The sequence below is a fragment of the Rutidosis leptorrhynchoides genome, chromosome 5, assembly GCF_046630445.1.
Source record: "Rutidosis leptorrhynchoides isolate AG116_Rl617_1_P2 chromosome 5, CSIRO_AGI_Rlap_v1, whole genome shotgun sequence".
NCBI lineage: Eukaryota > Viridiplantae > Streptophyta > Magnoliopsida > Asterales > Asteraceae > Rutidosis > Rutidosis leptorrhynchoides.
This window is the reverse complement of record NC_092337.1, coordinates 30938613-30965341: the sequence shown is the minus strand read 5'-3', so window position 1 is coordinate 30965341 and position 26729 is coordinate 30938613. Positions and strand designations below refer to the sequence as shown.

The 26729-nt window shown below is 34.5% G+C and overlaps 2 protein-coding genes across 3 annotated transcripts; both read right to left on the bottom strand.

The window, feature by feature from the left end:
- Nucleotides 1-7973: 7973 nt before the first annotated feature.
- LOC139847001 (phosphatidate cytidylyltransferase 2-like) lies at nucleotides 7974-12273 on the bottom strand. Of its 2 annotated transcripts, XM_071836598.1 has the most exons (13): nucleotides 12221-12272; nucleotides 12050-12113; nucleotides 11815-11907; nucleotides 11459-11712; nucleotides 11224-11375; nucleotides 10992-11133; nucleotides 10756-10912; nucleotides 10610-10657; nucleotides 10102-10188; nucleotides 9890-10018; nucleotides 9467-9523; nucleotides 9279-9362; nucleotides 7974-8292 (listed from the first exon to the last, which is right to left on the bottom strand). In XM_071836598.1, the coding sequence occupies exons 3-13, from the start codon at nucleotides 11899-11901 to the stop codon at nucleotides 8206-8208; spliced, it is 1284 nt and encodes a 427-aa protein (XP_071692699.1). In that variant the 5' UTR covers nucleotides 11902-11907; nucleotides 12050-12113; nucleotides 12221-12272; the 3' UTR covers nucleotides 7974-8205. The 2 variants fall into 2 exon arrangements, with proteins under 2 accessions (XP_071692699.1, XP_071692698.1); XM_071836597.1 differs by lacking the exon at nucleotides 12050-12113 and having other exon boundaries at nucleotides 12221-12273.
- An 8683-nt stretch (nucleotides 12274-20956) lies between these two features.
- On the bottom strand, nucleotides 20957-25863 carry LOC139847478 (uncharacterized). The gene is made up of 7 exons (XM_071837156.1): nucleotides 25729-25863; nucleotides 25103-25570; nucleotides 23892-24192; nucleotides 22178-23253; nucleotides 21890-22003; nucleotides 21536-21690; nucleotides 20957-21297 (listed from the first exon to the last, which is right to left on the bottom strand). Exons 2-7 carry the CDS (start codon nucleotides 25520-25522, stop codon nucleotides 21249-21251), a joined length of 2115 nt encoding a protein of 704 aa, XP_071693257.1. The 5' UTR covers nucleotides 25523-25570; nucleotides 25729-25863; the 3' UTR covers nucleotides 20957-21248.
- Between the last annotated feature and the right edge of the window lie 866 nt (nucleotides 25864-26729).

Sequence of the window (26729 nt, the reverse complement as noted above, 5' to 3'; positions counted from 1 at the left end):
ACAAGAACTTCTAGAGCGTGGTTTCATACGACCAATTACATCACCATGGGGAGCTCCTGTTTTGTTTGTCAAAAAGAAGGATTGTACATTCAGGTTGTGTATCGACTACCGAGAGTTGAAAAAACTTACCATCAAGAACCGTTACCCACTACCGAGAATCGATGACTTATTTGATCAATTACAAGGCTCGTCAGTTTATTCGAAGATTGATTTACGTTCCGGGTATCATCAAATGCGGGTGAAGGAGGACGATATTCCGAAGACTGCTTTCAGAACGCGTTACGGTCATTACGAGTTTATGGTTATGCCGTTTGGATTGACTAACGCACCAGCTATGTTCATGGACCTCATGAACCGTGTGTGTGAGCCATATCTCGACAAGTTTGTCATTGTTTTCATTAATGACATACTTATATACTCAAAGAATGATCAAGAGCACGAAGAACATTTGAGAAAAGTGCTAGAGTTGTTGAGGAAAGAAAAACTGTACGCTAAGTTTTCAAAGTGTGCATTTTGGTTGGAAGAAGTTCAATTCCTCAGTCACATAGTGAACAAAGAAGGTATTCAGGTGGATACGGCAAAGATTGAGACCGTTGAAAAGTGGGAAACCCCTAAAACTCCGAAGCACATACGCCAATTTTTAGGGCTAGCTGGTTATTACAGGAGATTCATCCAAGATTTTACCAAAATAGCAAAACCCTTGACTGCATTAACGCATAAAGGGAGGAAATTTGAATGGAAGGATGAACAAGAAAAAGCGTTTCAATTGTTGAAGAAAAAGTTAACTACGACACCTATATTGTCATTACCTGAAGGGAATAATGATTTTGTGATATATTGTGACGCCTCAAAGCAAGGTCTCGGTTGTGTATTAATGCAACGAACAAAAGTAATTGCTTATGCGTCTAGACAATTGAAGATTCACGAGCAGAATTATACGACGCATGATTTGGAATTAGGCGCGGTTGTTTTTGCATTAAAGACTTGGAGGCACTACTTATATGGGGTCAAAAGTATTATATATACCGACCACAAAAGTCTTCAACACATATTTAATCAGAAACAACTGAACATGAGGCAGCGCAGATGGATTGAATTGTTGAATGATTACGACTTTGAGATTCGTTACCACCCGGTGAGCAGAAAGGACAGAGAACCCATTCGAGTAAAAGCTATGAATATAATGATTCACAATAACCTTACTACTCAAATAAAGGAGGCGCAACAAGAAGTTTTAAAAGAAGGAAATTTAAAGGATGAAATACCCAAAGGATCGGAGAAGCATCTTAATATTCGGGAAGACGGAACCCGGTATAGGGCTGAAAGAATTTGGGTACCAAAATTTGGGGACATGAGAGAAATGGTACTTAGAAAAGCTCATAAAACCAGATACTCAATACATCCTGGAACGGGGAAGATGTACAAGGATCTCAAGAAACATTTTTGGTGGCCGGGTATGAAAGCCGATATTGCTAAATACGTAGGAGAATGTTTGACGTGTTCTAAGGTCAAAGCTGAGCATCAGAAACCATCATGTCTACTTCAACAACCCGAAATCCCGGAATGGAAATGGGAAAATATTACCATGAATTTCATTACTAAATTGCCAAGGACTGCAAGTGGTTATGATACTATTTGGGTAATAGTCGATCGTCTCACCAAGTCAGCACACTTTCTGCCAATGAGAGAAGATGATAAAATGGAGAAGTTGGCACGACTATACTTGAAAGAAGTGGTCTCCAGACATGGAATACCAGTCTCTATTATCTCTGATAGGGATGGCAGATTTGTTTCAAGGTTCTGGCAGACGTTGCAACAAGCATTAGGGACTCGTCTAGACATAAGTACTGCCTATCATTCACAAACTGATGGGCAGAGCGAAAGGACGATACAAACGCTTGAAGACATACTACGAGCATGTGTTATTGATTTTGGAAACAGTTGGGATCGACACCTACCGTTAGCAGAGTTTTCCTACAATAACAGTTACCACTCGAGTATTGAGATGGCACCATTTGAGACACTTTATGGTAGAAAGTGCAGGTCTCCGATTTGTTGGAGTGAAGTTGAGGATAGACAGATTACGAGTCCGGAGATAATACAAGAAACTACCGAGAAGATCATCCAAATTCAACAACGGTTGAAAATCGCCCAAAGTCGACAAAAGAGCTACGCCGACATTAAAAGAAAAGATATAGAATTTGAAATTGGAGAGATGGTCATGCTTAAGGTTGCACCTTGGAAAGGCGTAGTTCGATTTGGTAAACGAGGGAAATTAAATCCAAGGTATATAGGACCATTCAAGATTATTGATCGTGTCGGACCAGTAGCTTACCGACTTGAACTACCACAACAACTCGCGGCTGTACATAACACTTTACACGTCTCAAATTTGAAGAAATGTTTTGCTAAATAAGACCTCACTATTCCGTTAGACGAAATCCAAATCAACGAAAAACTTCAATTCGTCGAAGAACCCGTCGAAATAATGGATCGTGAGGTTAAAAGACTTAAGCAAAACAAGATACCAATTGTTAAAGTTCGATGGAATGCTCGTAGAGGACCCAAGTTCACCTGGGAATGAGAAGATCAAATGAAGAAGAAATACCTGCACTTATTTCCAGAAGATACGTCAACACCTCCAACTGCTTAAAATTTCGGGACGAAATTTATTTAACGGGTAGGTACTGTAGTGACCCGAACTTTTCCATGTTTATATATATTAAATGAAATTGTTATTTACATGATTAAGTGTTTCCAACATGTTAAGTAATCAAACTTGTTAAGACTTGATTAATTGAAATAGGTTTCATATAGACAATTGACCACCCAAGTTGACCGGTGATTCACGAACGTTAAAACTTGTAAAAACTATATGATGACATATATATGATTATATATACAGTTAACATGATATTATGATAAGTAAGTATCTCATTAGGTATTTTAACAATGAGTTATATACATAAAATTGAGTTTATTGAATTAAGAACTCGAAACGATATATATAACGATTATCGTTATAACAACGTCTTACTAAATACATATGAATCATATTAAGATATTGATACACTATGTTTAATCATGATAAATGATAAGTAAACATGTCATTAAGTGTATTAACAATGAACTACATATGTAAAAACAAGACTACTAACTTAATGATTTCTAAACGAGACATATATGTAATGATTATCGTTGTAACAACATTTAACTGTATATATATCATACTAAGATATATTAATATATCATAATATCATGATAATGTAATAATTTAACATCTCTTTAGATATAATAAACAATGGGTTAACAACATTTAACAAGATCGTTAACCTAAAGGTTTCAAAACAACAATGAAATGTAACGACTAACGATGACTTAACGACTCAGTTAAAATGTATATACATGTAGTGTTTTAATATGTATTCATACACTTTTGAAAGACTTCAAGACACTTATCAAAATACTTCTACTTAACAAAAATGCTTACAATTACATCCTCGTTCAGTTTCATCAACATTTCTACTCGTATGCACCCGTATTCGTACTCGTACAATACACAGCTTTTAGATGTATGTACTATTGGTATATACACTCCAATGATCAGCTCTTAGCAGCCCATGTGAGTCACCTAACACATGTGAGAACCATCATTTGGCAACTAGCATGAAATATCTCATAAAATTACAAAAATATTAGTAATCATTCATGACTTATTTACATGTAAACAAAATTACACATCCTTTATATCTAATTCATATACCAACGACCAAAAACACCTAAAAACACTTTCATTCTTCAATTTTCTTCATCTAATTGATCTCTCTCAAGTTCTATCTTCAAGTTCTAAGTGTTCTTCATAAATTCTATAAGTTCTAGTTTCATAAAATCAAGAATACTTCCAAGTTTGCTAGCTTACTTCCAATCTTGTAAAGTAATCATTCAACCTCAAGAAATCTTTCTTATTTACAGTAAGATATCTTTCTAATACAAGGTAATACTCATATTCAAACTTTGATTCAATTTCTATAACTATAACAATCTTATTTCGAGTGGAAATCTTACTTGAACTTGTTTTCGTGTCATGATTCTGCTTCAAGAACTTTCAAGCCATCCAAGGATCTTTTTGTAACACCCTAGGCAAATCCCACATCGTCCACGAACATGAGTGATCATGGGATTATAAGGTAATACTCACGCTTAAATGACACAACGCGTTTTGGGATCACATGCTGAGTAGAAGTGCGAGTACGTTGTGGTTAAGCGTGCTCGGGCGAGAGCACTACCAGGATGGGTGACCTCCTGGGAAAGTGCTTCTCGTGTGTGGTCGCCAAGAAAAAGCCGTGCGCCTGCGAGCAAAGCGGACAATATTGTGGTCATGTTAAGCTGGGGTGTTACAGAATGGTATCAGAGCCACTCATGTGCCGTTGGGGGTGGTGGGGCAAACCTCATCGAGGACGATGAGTCCCTAAGGGGGGGTGAATGTAACACCCTAGGCAAATCCCACATCGCTCACGAACATGAGTGATCATGGGATTATAAGGTAATACTCACGCTTAAATGACACAACGCGTTTTGGGATCACAGGCTGAGTAGAAGTGCGAGTACGTTGTGGTTAAGCGTGCTCAGGCGAGAGCACTACCAGGATGGGTGACCTTCTGGGAAAGTGCTTCTCGTGTGTGGTCGCCAAGAAAAAGCCGTGCGCCTGCGGGCAAAGCGGACAATATTGTGGTCATGTTAAGCTGGGGTGTTACACCTTTGAAGCTATATCTATTTTTCTCATTTCCAGTAGGTTTATCCACAAAACCTGAGGTAGTAATGATGTTCATAACATCATTCGATTCATATATATAAAACTACCTTATTCGAAGGTTTAAACTTGAAATCACTAGAACATAGTTTAGTTAATTCTAAACTTGTTCGCAAACAAAGTTAATCCTTCTAACTTGACTTTTAAAATCAACTAAACACATGTTCTATATCTATATGATATGCTAACTTAATGATTTAAAACCTGGAAACACGAAAAACACCGTAAAACTGGATATACGCCGTCGTAGTAACACCGCGGGCTGTTTTGGGTTAGTTAATTAAAAACTATGATAAACTTGGATTTAAAATTTGTTTATCTGGGAAAATGAATTTTCTTATGAACATGAAACTATATCCAAAAATCATGGTTAAACTCAAAGTGGAAGTATGTTTTCCAAAATGGTCATCTAGACGTCGTTCTTTCGACTGAAATGACTACCTTTACAAAAATGACTTGTAACCTGTATTTCTGACTATAAACTTATACTTTTTCTGTATAGATTCGTAAACTTAAGTTCAATATGAAACCATAGCAACATGAACCACTCAAAACGGATTTAAAACGAAGAAGTTATGGGTAAAACAAGATTGGATATTTTTGCTTGTTGTAGCTACGTGTAAATTGGTAACAAATCTATATTAATCATATCCTAGCTAACTCATATTGTATTATACATGTATTCTAATATATTATGTAATCTTGGGATACCATGGACATGTATGCAAATGTTTTGACATATCATATCGACCCATGTATATATATTATTTGGAACAACCATAGACACTCTATATGCAGTAATGTTGGAGTTAGCTATACAGGGTTGAGGTTGATCCCAAAAATATATATACTTTGAGTTGTGATCTAGCCTAAGACGTGTATACACTGGATCGTGGATTGATTCAAGATAATATATATCAATTTATTTCTGTACATCTAACTGTGGACAACTAGTTGTAGGTTAGTAACGAGGACAGCTGACTTAATAAACTTAAAACAGTAAAACGTATTAAAAATGTTGTAAATATATTTTGAACATACTTTGATATATATGTACATATTTGTTATAGGTTCGTGAATCGACCAGTGGTCAAGTCTTACTTCCCGACGAAGTAAAAATCTGTGAAAGTGAGTTATAGTCCCACTTTTAAAATCTAATATTTTGGGATGAGAATACATGCAGCTTTATAAATGTTTTACAAAATAGACACAAACACGCAAAACTACATTCTATGGTTGGATTATTAAACCGAATATCGCCCTTCAAGTCTGGTAGCCTAAGAATTAGGGAAATGACCCCTAATTGACGCAAATCCTAAAGATAGATCTATTGGGCTTAACAACCCCCATTCAGGTTATGGATGGTTTAGTACTTCGAGATTATTATACAGACGAGAGGTTCTGTTTTGAGGATATTCTATGCATTAAGTTAACGTCGGTTACCAGGTGTTCAACATATGAATGATTTTTTATCTCTATGCAGTTTGCGAAATGCCTGATATGAGATGTATATTTATGAAAAAATGAAATCTTGTGGTCTATTATTATGATTTGATAATATATAGGTTAAACCTATAACTCACCAACATTTTTGTTGACGTTTTAAGCATGTTTATTCTCAGGTGATTATTAAGAGCTTCCGCTGTTGCATACTAAAATAAGGACAAGATTTGGAGTCCATGCTTGTATGATATTGTGTAAAAACTGCATTCAAGAAACTTATTTTGATGTAATATATTTTTATTGTAAACCATTATGTAATGGTCGTGTGTAAACGGTATATTTTAGATTATCATTATTTGATAATCTACGTAATGCTTTTTAAACCTTTATCGATAAAATAAAGGTTATGGTTGTTTTAAAAATGAATGCAGTCTTTAAAAAACGTCTCATATAGAGGTCAAAACCTCGCGACGAAATCAATTAATATGGAACGTTTATAATCAATATGAACGGGACATTTCAATAAACCTCGTCTTACTAACCCCTAGAAAAAACCGGCCTCATTGTTGTCTGTATCGAGATTGTTGTCTTCAACCCGAGTCAATGAATCATTAACCACCTCCTTCATCTTTTGCTTGTTCGTCTTTTTGTCCAATGACCTACTTCTCGGCTCCCCGTGATCAACCGATCAAGAATATGTTAAAAATGGTTTATATTTTGTAATTAGGAGATCTACCATTTTGTTTTTTTTCCTAAAGATTTAAGTAGTTGTATCGAAATCAAAATCAAAATCAAATTATGTTTCATTTGAAGCGACAACGCAACTACTTATTTACGTAATCATCTTGAATCCTCTAACTCACACACCCTATACGAAATTATTCACGAATATTTACAAATGTACAACCCTGAAATTGAATCTCGGCATTCAACAACAACAACAACAATAACAACAAGCCCAATCTCACATGTGTGAGGTATGGGGGAGATGAGACGTAGACAATCCTTCCTCTATCCTAGAATAAAGAGAAATCATTTCTACACCCCGAGTGAAACACTCACAAGAGTAGAGAAAGTCCTCCCTCTCTTTGCTCGACAGATAAAGAGATTGCTTCCAAGAGGACCTCCGGCCCAAAAAGTAGGGTAGAATAAATCAAAAATAAAAATAGATAAAGTAAATAATTTACATACATATAGATACTTTAATAGAATAAAATAGATACGATATATAATAAAAGTAACAAAATCGAGACGCCATAGAATTTCCTTGGGTTTTAGATTATGCTTTGTCTTACAGTTTTGCGAATGCAAGAAACACTACATAATCTTAATAGTAGTAAGTGCAATAGTCAAGGGATTGGTTCAAGTAAAAAGATTCTTATTCTAAAAAGAGTAAAAAGTCTACTTATATCACTTATTTTTTGTTAATTGTATAAAAGCGTATAAACTTTTATTGATACTATGTTGGTTGAAAAGATGTATCGAGTTTTTTAAGAACTCAAACGTGAAAAATGTATCAACAAGTTTCATATAAAGGTGAAAAGTGTATCAACCTTTTTACTAGTAAATATGATAATTGTACCATTTTTTATCTTAATATGTATCAATTTATCATTATTGATTTATTTTGTGGGTAATAGTGTGTGTCGATTTTAGCTCCTTTTTACCCATTGTACAATAAGATTCTTTTTACGATAACCTTACCCGTATAGTCAATAGCTAAACATAAGCGATTAATGTTGAAATCTATTAACAGTTACAGATGTTTTCATCCTCGTTTTAGACATAATACAAGAGGTACATAGTAAACAAAGTAAGCAATCTCATATGAAAAGACTAAACATATCATACCAAAGAATGAAATGAATACTAATTACTAACAACTATGGATGTATAGTTGAACCAATATGACTTAATGCATTAGTGCTTCTCTTCATATTAAAGAAGAAGAATCAATGCTGGAGTTGTCTCCCATCTATTACCTCCTTCAGCTTCGCAAGTAGTAACTCTTGCTCCTCGAATGTAAGGCTACCTAATATCTATTTCAGACAAAATTGATTATATTAATACATATAAAATCTGCATTAACAATGTAGCTTGTCTGTATGTGCTAGAAGTGACAATTTCAACGAGGTACTTAAACCACTTGTAACACGCGTGTTCATCAGCAAATTTGGGCCAACACGCCACCCAACACGCCATAATGTGGCGTGTAGGTGGATCAAATGTGGAGTGCTTGGTGGTGGCACATGGATCAAATGTGACGTGTTTATTTATTTATAATTTTTTAATACTTTTATCCACATTCCAATTATATTTTGACACATCACTCAAACACGCCACCCACTACACCACCCAATTTTTCATCACATTTGCAATGTCAGCGCCAACTACCCCCCACCTCACAAAATACCTCCACCGCTACAAGTGGTCTTATCAATGAGTCAATCCGGGTTGTGTTTTTCTCTCAATGGGAACAGATTGAAAGTCATCCAAAGTCTAGTTTCTAAAATATACAACCTGCTAAGTTGTTATTGTTCAAATATTTATACACCTTTCTTACTATGTCACATTATATATATGCAACGCACAAATGAAATACTGATGAAATAAAACAAGTAGGAGAACTTGTGGCTGTGGTGTAGTGGATTGACGCATTCTTCCCACAGGAGAGATGTGGATTCACATCTTTGCACACACAATTAATTCTCAAGTTCATCCCCCACATTACGTGGGATGCATGAGTTGAGGTCACCAATTTAAATCTCTTCGTGAGAGAAGGTGTCTCATTAAAATAAGCCTGGCTGGGAGGTTTTACCTCATCCGTTCACGGACCTCTGCCCGGACACTGCCCATATGGATGTGTTCCCGGGTACCGTACCGTAGATCGCGTTCGGGTTTCCGCCCGAATGTGTGTGTTACGTGCAAATGATGAGGGTTGTTGAAATAAATGATTCGTTGTTGCAAAAAATCGCCATTAAAAAAAAAGTAAAACAAGTAGGATGTAGACTAGAAACTAGCATACCTGTTCCAAAAGGACCTCAACCGGATAATATTGTGGAATAACAAAGGACTGATGATAGATGTACGCGAAAACAGCCATTACCATCTGCAACCACATTGAATAACAGAGAAAGGTTAGCGCGCAGGAACGTTTTAACCCTTAATCAATAAACGATAATGTGGAATTAAATCATCCCTCAAGTACAGTACCTGACAATCCATTCTATCAGTAAAACCACCATGTCCTGGAATACTGCCACCGAAGTCCTGGAACGTTGAAAATGTGTTAATAACTTTTCATAAGTTAAATCATGGACAATTTTACTTACAGAAGGGTTGATATGGGCTGTGTATTATCTCAAATGGATCAAATTGGTGGGTCACGGGGGGTTGAAAGTTGTCCAAATGGGTCTAAATGGGTCAAACAGCTAGAATATGTATAGTAAGATTATAATTGCTGTCATAATGATGATCCAATCATAGCCAATGCAGTAGCTATTCATTATAAAATAACGCGGAAAAAAATAGATGTGGTTGAGTGGTTCAACCCGGCCTGTTTTGACATGCTACCTAACCCACTGACCCGGAATCCAAATGCAAGTTTTGTTTTTAAGCAAAGTAACCAACATAAACCTTGATCTTAAATGCTCTCTTGAACCCACTTGCAAAAAAGCCTCCAAAGGGTGCTATAACTGATGCAAACAAACCAAGGCATAAAGCATGCCATTGCACTGGTAAAATAGCTACCTCTTTCCATGGCAACTGCGTGTAACGTTTTACCAAACAAGTTAGCCTATTACTTTCGTCTGCTTTGAAAATTCATAATGTCTGATCTTAATACCTACCCATTTAGTCATCTTTGTGGGTAACTCAAATATTTCTGGCATAAAAATTGGACCAGGATCACATTCTAGCCAACTCGTAGATAAATCCTGTAAAGCATCCTCAACATAAGATTAGTTTGTAGTAACCAGTACTATAAGGGTGCGTTTGATTGCTTCTTAATCGAATGGTTCTAAATAGTCAACATTAACATTCAATGCGTTTGTTTATGACATGAATGACAAATGATGTTGAATCGTTCACGTTTAATATACTCCTGGAATTATATCCAAAACACTTACCATACAATTCTAATTCTTTTATTTATACAAGTACAAGATTAATAAATTGATTTTACATTGTTCATATAGTTCATTCAGAATGATTATCAAAAAGCTTATTGTTGTCCAAAATCAAGTTCAATCAGAACCTTTGAATCATTCAGATTGAACCATTTAGTAATCATTTTGTTTTATCAAACGCACCCTAAATGTAGCGTTCAAGTTTGGATGACGGGCATTTTAAACTTACTCTTCTGGGGCATGTCAACCACTGGTAACGACCCAAAACGTTTGCAAGCTACATAAAAAAAATTAATACAAAATTTCATATCACGAAAGTAGAAAAATGTAAATTTGTAGCATAAGATTAAGTTTAAACTTTGCAATTAATCTAACCAAGAATGCTGAAATAACAGTTGTGACTGATGCGCCTATAAACCCCTCCCATGTCTTCTTTGGAGAAAGCTTGATAAGAGGCGTCTTCCCAAAGAAAAACCCAAAGAAATAAGCCGCCACGTCATTAATCGCAATAAGTGATGCAGGGAGTAGAAACCTGCATGAACAACATTAAACAGCTTCAGCACGATTATTAACTTAACGGGACGAGAACAGATTCGATGTATCTGGACTACCAGAAAATCCCTTCAAAGATAATGGCAGCAGTAAAAGACGATTGCGTGAATACACTTATCAAGATCATGTGTGTCCATGCATACTGACTAAATTGATACTTGTACATCCTCTTCTTTAGTGTAAGAATGAACCACACAAACCCTGTTACCAAATAACAAACATCGCGTTATTTGTGACATCAGCATTACTAGAAAAATACTTTCTTAATTAAAAGAAAAACTTAAAAATCACCTGTGATGTATAAGAAATAGCAGATAACCATCTGATACTTCATAAAACTTGTGGCAAGCTTATAAAAGATTTTTTCAGGTGTTACAGCATGCATTATCTGTTGACCTAGAATTCGACCGTACACAAACAGCATTGCAGTGAAGAAAAAGTGCCTATAAAACAGCATTACTTTTTATATATAAAAGATTTTATAGAAAAAAAAAATAGTTGTGATAAACATAGTTTGTAGTGCTACCAATTAAGAAGTCTGAATCCAGGAAGACGTTTATCTTCGTGAGCTCGTCTAAGCAAATTGAACAGCTCACTCGTCATTAAAATCTGGATAACGACGATCATAGCCCAAAGGTAAAGATGACCCAAATAGACAACTAATATGAATACCAAAAGCATCCATACAGAAGAATACGTTCGTATCCACATTGATCTGTATTTGTTTTGGTCGTTAACGAGCAGATCATTTTCACTTATTTTCGTTACATCTGGAAAAGCCTGTATAGTAAAAAGTAAAAAATGCAGAGTTTATGCTTAACATAAAACATTACAACAAATGTTAATTAGGTACTAAATTATGAAATTAACTATTAAATCAACCTCAGTTGACTTTTTTCTATGTCGAGCTCGTGCAGTTGAAGGCGATCTAGGGCTTTGAACGTCTTTTTCCATATATCTAACACTCATTTTTACCTAAAAACATATGAAAAATGGTTGAAAAAATTATAATTATAAATACTATAAATAAATACATTTAAATTTTAAGATACAATCTCCCAATTGAAAACAATCGATCTACATATTGTGATTCCAATCCAAGTTAGTTATAGAATACCTCATGAACCCCCAATTTGAAAATTATTTGTTGATATAACGTGTTTATATATAATATATATTATCTGCACAATAACAAGTATCCTGTTTAATGTATACAAATCTAGATGAATGATTTATCAGTTGTACGAACGCAATATATAATTATAACATAATTAATGAGAGATCTTACACTTAATTTATATTTTTATGATTCTGGAAATAATCGATATGATGATGAATATGATGATGAATATATGTAAGGATTTATCGTGGTTAATGGATATCGAAAGATCACAGAGAAAACATATGTAAATTCTCCATGAATCATCATTTGAGGAAGATGGAGGAAGGTGATGATGAGCATGCAAATGAACCATTAACGTACGTATATCTGTTTTAAAAATGTGTGTGTGTTGCTTATTGAATTTTGAATTATCATGTCATAAAACGAGAATTAATAGAAAAAGTATAGAGTAAATGATAGTCCCTGATTCTTACACGAAATTACATAAATCGTTTTTATCTCTTGCAAATTATACCGATAGTCCCTAATTGATTTAGTAGTGTTCAACGGTCGTCCATGTGCTTTTATTGAAATTACACCAATCGTCCTTATTTTTTAAAAATTGCACGGACAAGCTCTGACTTACATAAAAGTGTACGTTGATGGTTCATGGCTTACTTAAAAAGCGTGATAATATGAGAGACGATAAACACACATTTTGAAACAAATCGGAAGTTTATGGAAGGATCCCTAATGCCGGAAGGGAAGTTTCATTTTGAAGAGAGGGCATCACCTACTTAACACTAACTCAATAAAACCAGGAAAGCACGTCTAAACATAAAGTAGGTGCTTTCACGACTCACTAAACGGGGGATCAAAATTTTTGCGCAACAGAGGAGTCAAAAGCGGAGGACGAAGCGAATGTAGAGTAACAACGAAAGAGAAAAAGTTTTCTAACCAACCTACTGCTTAAAGGGAAATAGTGCGTTACGTTAAAATAGATAATGAAGCATGTGCAATTGTGCATTTATATTAGATCATAGATTAGAATAATAGTAGTAGGTGTTATAATAATAATAATAATATAGATATGGATAGTCAATTTTGGTGTATACATATAGTCAATTTTGGTACACAAAGTATGTATTTTTATATTGAGATTTTAGGCTATAAATACTCATGAATGCAAGCATTAAACTTGCACCATTTCTCACACTTACAAAGTGTTTCTTTCTTTCTCTCCATTATCATCTTTGTTCTTACACTTCATTATTAGTATTCTAAATCAAGAATCAAACCACTAAAGGTAGTTATAAGCCTACTGAATTATAACACGTTATCAGCACGATAATCTTAATACTAAATATGGTTGGCTCTGCCACCAAAATGATATATGGTCGGTTATACCACCAAAATGATATATGGTCGGTTATACCACCAAAATGATATATGGTCGGTTATACCACCAAAATGATATATGGTCGGTTATACCACCAGAATGATATAGGTCGGTTATACCACCTGAAAAAATATATGGTCGACACTGTCGCCAAATTTTCATTTATGTTTACTAATATTTATATTTTTGTTATATAACATTTATTTATGATTGCTTACACATGGTCGACACTGTCACCTACTTATCATTTATGTTATATTAAATTTATGTTTAATGTTTATATACTTATGAATATAAATTGACTCTAATTTATCATGATGTTTGTTTTAATTTTTGATAATAGAAAATGTCGAATCTGGAAAAGCTTAAATTTACTCCTTTAGAATCAACTGGAAACAACTACATGCCATGGGTTATAAAAGTAAAAATGCATCTTAAATCAATGGGCATTCTTGAAACCATAAATGAAAACAACACTTGTTCTGAAAAAGAACAAGCTACGGCATGTTGCTTTATTCATCAACATATTGATGAATGCTTACAAAATAATTATGTGACTGTAGAAGATCCCCAAGTTTTATGGGAAGGTCTCAAAAGCAGATTCAATAATCAAAGAGAAATTTTACTTCCAGCTGCAATGGAACAATGGAGAACATTAAGGTTCCAAGACTTTAAGAAAGTAAATGAATACAGCTCAGCTCTGTATAATACATGTTCACAACTTAAATTCTGTGGACATGAAATTAGTGATGCAGACATGATGGAGAAAACTTTCTCCACAATGAATGCTGCAAACATCACAGTGCAAAGAAATTTGAGAATGCTAAAGTTCAAAACATATCCTGAACTTAATTCATATCTCTTAGTTGCAGAACAAAATGATGAGCTATTAATGAAAAATCAGCAATCCCGTCCTACTGGTACACTTGCAATCCCTGAAGCAAATACTGCAAATAATTATAAACAGGGACAAGGACGCGGGCAAGGTCGTGGTTATAATAACCATCACCATCATCATGCCAAAAGCCATAACTATGGTAGAAACCATCCTTATGGTAATGGTAATGGGCGTGGACGTGGTCGTGGTCGTGGCCGTGGTGGTCAAAGAAATAGTAATCCACGAAAATATAAATATCAACCACAAAACAAGCCCATTAAACAAAATGTTGAAGAAAATTCTTCTAAAAATTCTGAAGAATCTTGCTACAGATGTGGTAGAATGGGCCACTGGGCTAATACTTGCCGAACATCTAAACATCTTGTTAAGATGTATCAGGATTCGCTGAAAGGTAAAGAAAAGGAAGTAAATTTTGTGGATAATATTGATCCAACAGTCACTGAGAAACCATCTGATTTATATGAAGATTTCTTGAATGTTTAAGTTGTGTGTCTTTTGAAAAATAAACGATTTAATATCGTCTGTCTTTGTCATTATGTTTGCTAAATGTTTCAGTACTATCTATTTGCGTTTAAAATATTGTGTAATATTAATGTACTCACTATTTATTTCTTATATATGAAGTTCAATATGAATTTTGATGGAATACAACATCAATCAAGTGGTGGAGATCTCTGTATAGCAGACAGTGGAACTACACACACTATACTTAAATCCGAGAAATATTTTATTGATCTAAAACCAACGGAAGGAACTATACATACAATATCAGGACCTGCTAACTTGATAAAAGGGATAGGAAAGGCAAATTTCATACTACCAAATGGTACAAAATTTTTAATAAATGATGCCTTATTTTCTCCCAAGTCAAGCAGAAATTTATTGAGTTTCTCCGACATATACCTTAACGGGTATGATTATCAGTCAGTGACAACAGAAAATGAGAAATATTTAAGTATCACTGACAAGAGTCATGTGGTTGAAAAACTGCCAAGACTTAGTTCTGGATTACATTATACACATATAAATGTACCAGAAATACATATGGTAGTTAACGAAAAATATATTGATCCTGGTGTATTCAGTTTATGGCATAACAGATTAGGCCATCCAGGATCAACAATGATGAAAAGGATTATTGAATGTACTCATGGACATCCACTAAAGGATAGAAAAATCCATCATGATACAATGGTTCCATGTACATCTTGCTCTCTTGGAAAATTGATAACTAGACCCTCACCACTTAAGGTTGAGAAAGAATCACCAATGTTTCTTGAAAGAATTCAAGGTGATATATGTGGACCAATTCATCCACCATGTGGACCATTTAGATATTTCATGGTTCTAATAGACGCATCTAGCAGATGGTCTCATGTTTGTCTGTTATCAAGCCGTAATGTGGCATTTGCAAAATTTCTTGCCCAAATTATTAAATTGAGAGCTCATTTTCCTGATTACACCATTAAAAGGGTGAGACTTGATAATACTGGTGAATTTACATCTCAAGCATTTAATGACTATTGCATGTCTATAGGAATTGTTGTTGAACATTCTGTTGCTCATGTGCATACACAAAATGGTTTAGCCGAGTCATTGATTAAACGTTTACAGTTAATCGCTAGACCATTGATAATGAGAACAAAACTCCCTGTATCTATATGGGGTCATGCAATTTTACATGCTGCTGCATTGATTCGCATCAGACCAAGTGCAAGTCATAAATATTCCCCCCTACAACTTGCTTTTGGTCAAGAGCCAAATATTTCCCATCTTAGAACATTTGGTTGTGCAGTGTATGTTCCAATTGCGACACCACAACGTACAAAAATGGGTCCTCAAAGGAGGTTGGGAATATATGTTGGATATGAAACATCTTCAATATTAAGGTATATTGAACCTATGACAGGTGACGTTTTTACAGCACGTTTTGCTGATTGTCATTTTAATGAAACATTGTTCCCTAGATTAGGGGGAGAAATGAAAAATAAAGAAAATGATGTTTCATGGTGTGAACCTCAATTAAAGTATCTTGATCCTCGCACAAAAGAATGCGAGACAGAAGTTCAAAAGATAATGCATATACAAGAACTTGCAAATCAATTGCCTGATGCATTTACAGATACAAAAACGGTGACAAAATCATATATACCAGCAGTAAATACTCCAGCTCGAATTGAAATTCCAAAAGCTGGCAATAACGTCACTCATGAATCTTTGCCACGTCAGAAACGTGGAAGACCAATCGGTTCAAAGGATAAAAATCCTCGAAAAAGAAAATCAGCTGATAATGAAGTAAAAGAAAGTGTTCAAGAAGAACCACAAATCAGTACTCCTACTGCAGAGGAGATTGATGATGTCAATACAGAAATTGCAATCAATTATGCATATTCAAAAATATTATGGAACCGAAATGAAATGAAAAATCTTGATGAGAAATTTTCATTTAATGTTGCATATGACATCATGAATAATGATGATGATCCAGAACCAACATCTATGGTTGAATGTCAAAATAGACATGATTGGGCTCAATGGAAAGAAGCAATACGAGCTGAATTAGAATCACTCAATAAAAGAAAAGTTTTCGGATCCATCATTCTCACTCCTAAAGATGTGAAACCTGTAGGATACAGATGGATTTTTGTCCGAAAAAGAAATGAGAAAAATGAAGTTACAAGGTATAAAGCTAGACTTGTAGCTCAAGGTTTTTCTCAAAGACCGGGAATTGATTATGAAGAAACTTATTCTCCTGTTATGGATGCAATTACTTTTAGGTACTTAATCAGTCTGGCAGTTTCTAAAAATTTAGAAATGCATCTCATGGATGTTGTGACTGCTTATCTATATGGATCACTTGATAGTGATATATATATGAAGATACCTGAAGGATTTAAGGTACCAGAAGCATCAAATGCAAAACCCAAAGAAATGTATTCGATTAAATTACAAAGATCTTTATATGGGTTAAAACAATCGGGACGTATGTGGTATAACCGATTAAGTGATTACTTGATAAGCAAAGGGTATACAAATAATCTTACTTGCCCTTGTGTTTTCATTAAGAAAACAACATCCGGATATGTGATCATAGCTGTTTATGTTGATGATCTTAACATCATAGGTACAAATAAAGAGATCCATGAAGCCATTCAACTTCTAAAGAAAGAATTTGAAATGAAAGATCTCGGAAAAACCAAGTATTGCCTTGGTTTACAAATTGAGCATATGCCTAATGGTTTACTTGTACATCAAACAACATATACTGAAAAGATTTTGAAACGTTTCAATATGGACAAGGCAAAACCATTAAGTACTCCTATGGTTGTTAGATCACTCAATGTTGAAGCTGATCCATTTCGTCCATGTGAAGATCAAGAAGACATTCTTGGACCAGAAGTACCATATCTTAGTGCAATTGGAGCTCTTATGTATCTTACAAATTGTACAAGACCTGACATTTCTTTTGCAGTTAATTTATTGGCAAGGTTCAGCTCTGCTCCTACCAAAAGACACTGGAATGGGATCAAACACATATTTCGATACCTTCGAGGAACTACTGATTTAGGATTATTTTATTCTAACGAATCAAAACAAGATTTGGTTGGTTATGCAGATGCAGGTTATTTATCTGATCCACATAAAGCTAAATCTCAAACTGGATATGTATTCCTAAATGGAGGTACTGCAATATCATGGCGTTCTCAAAAACAAACACTTGTTGCTACATCGTCAAATCATGCCGAAGTGATTGCATTACATGAAGCTACTCGAGAATGTTTTTGGTTGAGATCAATGACACAACTCATTACTGATTCTTGTGGACTAGAACGCGATAAAAATCCAACAACTATCTATGAAGATAATGCAGCTTGCATAGCACAGATGAAAGAAGGGTATATCAAAAGTGACCGAACAAAACACATACCACCTAGATTCTTCTCATACACTCAAAATCTCATTAAGGACAACCAGATTGAAATGAGATATGTGCAATCTAGCAAAAACTCTGCTGATCTTTTCACGAAAGCACTTCCAACTGCTATTTTCAGAACACACGTTCATAACATTGGCATGAGACATGTTCAAAAGATGTAACAGCTGAAGCGATGTCTACTTGAGGGGGAGTCAACTCCATGCTGCACTCTTTTTCCCTTAGCTAAAGTTTTTTCCCACTGGGTTTTCTTTAGCAAGGTTTTTAACGAGGCAGTAATTTATAGTTGATCTTCAACAAAATAAAATTGCTATCCAAAGGGGAGTGTTATAATAATAATAATAATATAGATATGGATAGTCAATTTTGGTGTATACATATAGTCAATTTTGGTACACAAAGTATGTATTTTTATATTGAGATTTTAGGCTATAAATACTCATGAATGCAAGCATTAAACTTGCACCATTTCTCACACTTACAAAGTGTTTCTTTCTTTCTCTCCATTATCATCTTTGTTCTTACACTTCATTATTAGTATTCTAAATCAAGAATCAAACCACTAAAGGTAGTTATAAGCCTACTGAATTATAACAGTAGGATGTCAACAATAATATTTGTCCACATTTTGGATATTACGGAGAGTATAACATAAGCCCGTCCCTCTTCAAATAAAACAAATACATATTTCGATAAATTATTAGTGTTTAATATTTGACTTTGGGTTTAAATATCTAAGTTGGTCTTTTGTATATATTGTAAGCTCGTAATATAACACAAACGACACTTTCGCTTGTTGTTTTGATTTTTTTTTTTTTTTTTTTTTTTTAAAACCATATATATTTGGTCCAATCGGTGATTTCGAGCCACACAAAAAAACTAAATATTCTCCTCAAAGTTTCTTCTTTTCTATTAAAAACTTTTGGGTCAATTAGAAGGTTAAAACAGTAATAATACCAATATAGTGGTGTTTTTAACATTTTGTATAGTCAAATAACGTTCAAAGAAGTTTTGCTCAACTGTTGCTTGAAAGAAAACATGGCAAGGCTTAACCTTAATTTGTTAATTTGTAGGCTTTTTGGTTATTTGGTTCCGTAACATATAAACGGATGAGATTTTCTTGGTTCAATTACCTAAAAAAGGAACGATGAATATTTTTTTACGCGACCTACTCATATGTATACTGACCTGAAACTTATTGTGAGGATATCAGACGTTTGGTTTAGTTAGGATTGAAAATTCCAAAGAAAAAACACAAAGGTTTTTCCTATAAGCTTTGACTTTCATGTTTTTCTAACTGCTGTTAATTGCACTAGAAGAGTTCATTCACAAAGTTAGAACTGAAGAAATTGTGTCGTTATCCAAACTAGAATGTTCGTTAAGTGTCCGTTAAGATGCTTGTGATCATACATACATCTCTACAGTTCTTGCTCTTTGACTTCAAATCTTAGAAGAATCTTACCCTTGTTTATGTACAAACCCTTGTGACCGATTAGGAAACCGGTACAAACAAGTACAGATAAGATCAACATTATCTTAAGTGTAATAACTAGGCTTAAATCCTGTCTTATTACATTGGTTGTACATTGACATTAAACCTTAGTTTTCTCCAATTGGTCTAAGTCCATATAATACCAATCTCGTTACCTTTTTTCATAGGAATCTCCTCTACAGAAAAACAATGCAAAAGCCAACAGGTTGACGACAAAATCCAAGATTCTATGTGTCCATTATATTTATATATACTGAATTCAAACTAGCTTTGTGTATATATCACTTTGAGATGAAAAAATTAATGGGGTCTTTAATGGAGTGTATGAAACCTAGATGTTTGTTCAGTAACAATAAGAAAAAGAAAGAACAGAAGAGAAGGCAGCAGCAATGGCCGTTGCATAGAGACGAGAGAAAAGAACTACTTTCAAAGATCGACCAATTGACTTTACGGGACTGTATTTTAAGCTCGCCAAGATCATCACCGTTGCCAGCTACTTCTAACAAAAGGGTTTATCCTAATCCGGTAACTGTCGATGAAGAAATCTCCATGGAAAGACTTCTATTAGAGGTTCAACCGGATACAAAACAAACTGATGGTGATGATATGGAGAGAATAATGGAGGACGATTTGTCAAAAGGAGATAGGTTGAAGAAGAGAGTGAGCTTTAGAGAGCCTGAAGTTGCTGATGTTTTCATATTGGCTGATTCGCCTGAAACTGCTCACGAGTCTCCGGTCCTTGTACAAGTCTATGAACATCATATCTTACATGAATTTGAAGTTGAATAAAAGAACTATATCCTCTGTTGAATTGAAAAGAGAGAGAGAGAGAGAAAAAGCATGGCTTATTTATTTTTTCATGTTCCCAAGTGAAAAACAAAAGAAAAGGGAAATAAAGTTTACATTTTACAATGGTACGGTGGTACCTTATCATAGTAGTAAGCATATTTGTTTGTGTATTGAGTGCATAAACATACTACAAGATTTTTAGTTTTTAGTACTATTTAGAATAGCATTAGTTAGTATATAGTATTATTATTATCATCGAAATAATAACAATGTTGGAGAAAGGCTGTTTAAGGTCAACCAATTTCAATCCACTTTCAGCCATACAAAACTCAAAAGATCACCTATCTTGACCGAATTTGACATTTGACCGAAACCGGCCGACCCACCCATTGTGCATATTGATGATAATAATAAAAAACCTTGCAAGTCAAAAAGTACTTTACCTATTTCATCAATCTTAAGAGTACTACAATCACTAAACACAATACAATGAAGGCAAACATGAAAAATAAGGTGAGTGAGTTTCCAGATCATTAGACATTTCAGCAAGATACATATCTAGGCATCTAGCTATGTACGTGGATCCATAACACTATAGAAAGAATCATCGATAACAGCAAACTAAAATACAAACAGTGCAACTCTTACTATCAACTGGAGACCTTTTGAGTCTCCCCAATAAACCTATGAATTAAAATTAAACTAGCAGGTAACATCTCGAAATAGACGTTTTGTTTCATCGTAGAACCATCTGCAGAAAACAAGTGTGTTAATGAAAGATTTCAAAACTAACAAGCATTTACACCCCAAATTTTAATTGATTTATGGTCCAATTTGGAACTAAACTTGTACTAGATCAGAATTAAAGTAAATTAACATGACTTAGATTTGGTTGGTACTGAATTTCAAACCATATATTTCAATATTTTAGTTTAACAGATGAACCTAAACGAAAGAACACATAAAAAAAAGAATGAAAACAAACGTACTTGCAAAGAAATAGTTGTTTTGGTCTAGTACTGCCACGTGCCCTCAAACGAGTCTGCACGGCACTTTCTTCAGAGAATTTGCTTGGAGGAAGAACTTCACAAGGGCCATGAACCAAGCCAGCTTCTAATATGCTTTCATGATTTGATTCATAAACCTGGACCAAATGCTAAATTATGTCATTCAGGCTTTTAAAATATTTAAGCAATGACAATTTGGTTCAGCAGTCCTAAAAATAATGCAAAAGCAGACATAATAATGGAGCAGAAACAGGATACTAAGTTAAACGTCCATACTCCAATATCATGTGAATGAAACATTGAGATATGTTACCAAAACTTGCTTTAATAATTTACCTCATTGTTTTCTGGGGCACATGGGCGACCAACACCATCAGGCAAATCATCAGGAAAGTAGCAACGAGTGACACTGACCCACTTCTTTTTTGTCTTTCCATCTTCCCACATGGCCTGCAGCAAAATTTCTTTACATAAATACCACTAAAATCAAATATTCAAAAATAAAAAAAAAAAATAAAAAAAAAAATTACTCATTTTGGCCCATTACACACTGACTGTAACATTTGCCCATTTTGTAACTTGTATACAGCAATCATGACAGTATAGTAAAGAGTGGATGCTTACCTGTAACTTATTAGGCAAATGTTTGTTTCCAGGAAAGGTGAAAAGAGCATAATCCTCCAGTTTATATACAGTTCCATTAATACAGCAAGATTGATAGTACGTTTTGCCTTCAATTTCTTTTAAAACACCCCCGACCCATTCAACTTCATGCATGCTACTTGATGAAGGAGTCTCATGCTCGCTAGCCACACTACATAGTTCACTTGCTTTAACAGTATCATCACCATTAGCACCAAATTCTAAACTTTTCCCACTATGAGAAACTTCTGCAACATTAGATGAAAGGCTATTGTTTGAATTTACTTTTTCACCATTATCACTATTATTATTTCCAGGCTGCGTTTCTGACAAAGATGCAAACTTCTCTTCATTTGATTTGTTAATGATGCTACTTACACAAGCTTCTCGATTCTCATTAGCTTGAACTTCTGTCTTTTTACTGTCATTTTGTGAAACAGAGTTTTCACTTTTTGACACTATTTGTGGATTAACATTCACATCTGATGATTGTTGTTTCTTGTCTAAGGAAGGTTGAACAGTAACAGAATTGGAAGATAACTTTTGTGTACTTATGTTTCTCATAACACGTCCATACTTAGGGGGTAAAGGTTTCCCATTGCTAATAGCCAAACATTTTGCACAATGCCATTCTTGCCACTCGCCTCTAGGGATAGATTTTGGATTACATTGTAGACATCTCAAGTGATACCCTCTTTCACAAGCATCACATACAAGTACATTATCTACCTCAGTTATAGTAGCCCTGCACATTTGACAAGTCAATGCCTTGTTCATGTAGTCTCTTGAAGGGGGACTCCATGTTGGATGATCTACCACATGCGGGTGAAGTAAATTTTGAACAATTTTACTAACTTCACTGTGAGTATCAGAAGTAGACGGAGCTTGAACGGTGTTCATTCGGTGTTGATTAGCGTTCATAATGCCAGGTGTCGCTTGGGTGGTAATAGAACTATGTGCAGGAACCTTATCTGATCCAGCTTTGTTAAAGAAAGCAGACTGAGGCTGCCTTGACCATGTTGGAGTTTTCCCAGTCATGTGGGCCCCAGCCGAAGTTGCTGCATTTAGTAAATATATTATATGTTTCTTATTAATTAATGAAAGCCATAATGAAATTGCCATTGTAGTCAATGAAAAACATTATAGAATTTTTCATTTTAGAATACTACTGTAACACATAGTTTATCCTAAAATTGCTACTCGGGAGTACTCGGTGGGGACTTTGGAGAGATAATCAGCAATTCGGGGATGACTTTTTATACATGTAGATAATAAATTTCAACGTATATGTGTAAATATAGAAAAAAAACCATAACCATAAACATAAACGTAAACTTTAACATAATTGTCTAAAAACATAAAACTAATTGTTCATTTGTTCAAGAACTCTAAAATTCTAGTTTAACTTAATGTTAAAATGTTGACCAATTTTGACTTTGATAGAATTTGACCATTAAATCCGATTTTGACCCATCAACCGACGTTAACCGATTAATTAAACGGATTTTGGAAAATTGGATCGGTCTGTTCTTAAAAAGGGAGTAATTGAGAATTAATCGGGGTTTTTTACAACAGTGGTTTATCACATCCTTTACTAAATAAAGATGCAAGCCTCATTACATAATACAGAAAATAAACCCTTCATTCTGACCAGAAAACACATATCCATATAAATTGAAAGTACTAAAAAGTGTACCATTTGCTCCTCCATAAGAACCATTTGCTCCTCCGTCAACTTTGACATGTGGTCTTTCAGCCCGAGGAACTGATGATGAAGAATCCCTTCCATGTACCCCTGGCCTTATTTCACTAGTGGGCAACTGATAAGGTAAAGTTCGTGAATTGGCTTGATTTGAAGAAACAGGGGCATGATTTGTTTTATCTGATGGAAATATCCTAACAGTCCCACGGCTTTCAGTGGGCCCACTTACACTTGATTGTAGCCGAGGAGGCGTATAAACATTCGAATGCAATGGAAATACCTCTGACTTTTCCATCTGATCAGAAACGCAAAACACATACATACATCAACTAAAAATACACTTGATATATCGAAGTATTCATTCGGACAATCCACTGATAAAAATAAACTACTAAAAATCCTATAGAAAGGGAACAACATAACTGCAGAAAGGAAAATAGAAAGTAAAACATGCTGATCGTTAAGTGTCATTTAAGATAGCTCTCATATAAGAGAAAACCTAAGGATTCTATAATCCTCAATCACAAATTACTAATTCATGTAAGCTTTGAAACAATCATAAACATGTAAGTGTGTCACACAGGATCAAACATCTACGCACGAAAACTCCGTAGCTTTTAGCAGATGCATCTTACAAATGTATATAACAAAGGAATAATGCATTAAATGACATGGTTCTACAAAAAGTGAGTCTCTTTTGAATTATAGTTCGGTTCTCCTCCTTTACCGAACCTCAAACCTACTAATAAGCAGAAGAAAACAAACACATGAAACAAGGATAATTATACGCTATGCTCCAAACTAGTTTGTGTAAGACAGATACAGTAATACAAAAACTGAGCAATAACCAAGACTAAGCACAACTAAAACTAATAAGTAATCTATCAGCTAAACTTGCATCATAACCACTTGAAACGAATAGTTACACTAGAACTCGGCAACATCCTGCAAAGGCCTGATTTTCTAACACATGTAGAGGACAGAGTGGCCATTATTTTCACAATTAGATCAACCATGTACCATGTAGGATCTAATTCAGTCAAACTAGTAACATTAAACTAATTAAACATTAAGCACAACATATATATGGCATTAATAATGGTGGATAATAGCATAGGGTTCACATTGTTTTTCCAAGTTACCTATAACATATACATATATACCAAATGCCAATTATGTATTTGCAACCTGTAACAAACTCTCACCTTGTGTTTTGTAAGCTGCAATTTCTCAGAAATTGACAGTTTCGGAGTCTGAATCCCCAACTTCTGTTCCCTTAATCTATTCAACCCAAGATCTTCAATAACGCTCCCAAAAACCTCCCTAGGAAATATATCTTTAGGAGCAAATTCTTTACAAACATCAACCAATTTTGCCCTAGCTTCACACATCATCTCCACCTCAACTGCACTAGGTTTCCTACCACCTCTCATCTTCCCCATAGTAGCTAGCACCAACACAATCTCAGCCACTTTCTTCACATCAGTCACTAATTTCACATCCGTTCTAGCCTTCTTATGACCTAATTCGTTATCAAATCCATTCTCCAACGGTCTCTTCTCGCTCAAATTATCAGATCGCACCTCCGATCGATCAACCGGTTCAATTGAAACCGTATCGTCCATCGATCACGGGTCCAATTGCGTGAAACCGGTGGAATTTGCGTGGAAAACCTGCAAGAATGATGAAGATTAGACGCCATGAGATGAGATAACGAGCGAATGAAACCCTAACCCTAGGGGATAGGGGGAACGAGAGAGGGTTTATCATCCTGAAAATAAAAATAAAAATAAATTAAAGAAAAATAAAGGATTAAATGATACGAAAATACCTATTCGGGTTTGTAATCGGGTATAATTTGGGGGTTCTTTTTTTGGTCTATTGGGGCTTTTTTTTTTAAAAAAACTTCGAGCAGGAGAGAGTGAAACGAAGTTGAAAACGGAAGAGAGGTGTATAGAGACGAAAATAAAAGGGCTCTGGGGATTAAAATAAAAATAAAAATATTTATATTTATTATGTGTGAAAAATGGTTGTTTAAGTTAAATAAAATAAAATCATTGTGACTAAAAATTAGTACTCCGTAGTTCTTAAATAAATTAACAAAAAAAAAAAACTCTTTATAAAGTCAATATAAATTAGAAATTTTTTACAACCTTTCTTTATTTTTTCATATCTTTTTATTGTATTGTTATAATTATAATCGTACTTATAAATTACATAATATTTAATATTCATATTAATATTATATATAAATAAATAATCAAAATCAAATTGGAGTATTAGTTAGAGGGTTTAAAAGTATCATTTTAAATTAATGAGAACTAGATCCGGATCTGCCTGCGCGATGCAGCGGGGCCTTTCGGGTTGCATATTCATATTTAATGTAATGTTACGTCTTTACAGAGTTAAAAACGTGTTTCTACGTCTGTGTTTGGATACATGTAGGTAGTACATAGTATATCTAATTACCTGCGCGTTTTTAACGCCAAGAAAATAGTGTAAAAAGGGAGACGGAACTATCGATATAATGTAGTTAGTTTGGATTGTTTATTACCGAAATATTTAGCCTTTTTCAAAAAAAACGTCCGTTTCGCGTATAGTTAGTTGCGTTGTGTTCGTAAAATTATTTCGATTTGAACGGTGACGTCGGAAAATTTTAACTCGCGGTGGATGGGAATATACGGTCCGTTAAAAATTTGGGTGAAGTTTATTTAAGTTTTTTAATAAAATAATAATTTTACGTTTTTTACCATTGAAAAGTTGACATATTTAACATTGTTTAGGGGAGTGTTTTGTAACTTTGATGGCCATTGTTGTATGGGAAACTTGAGG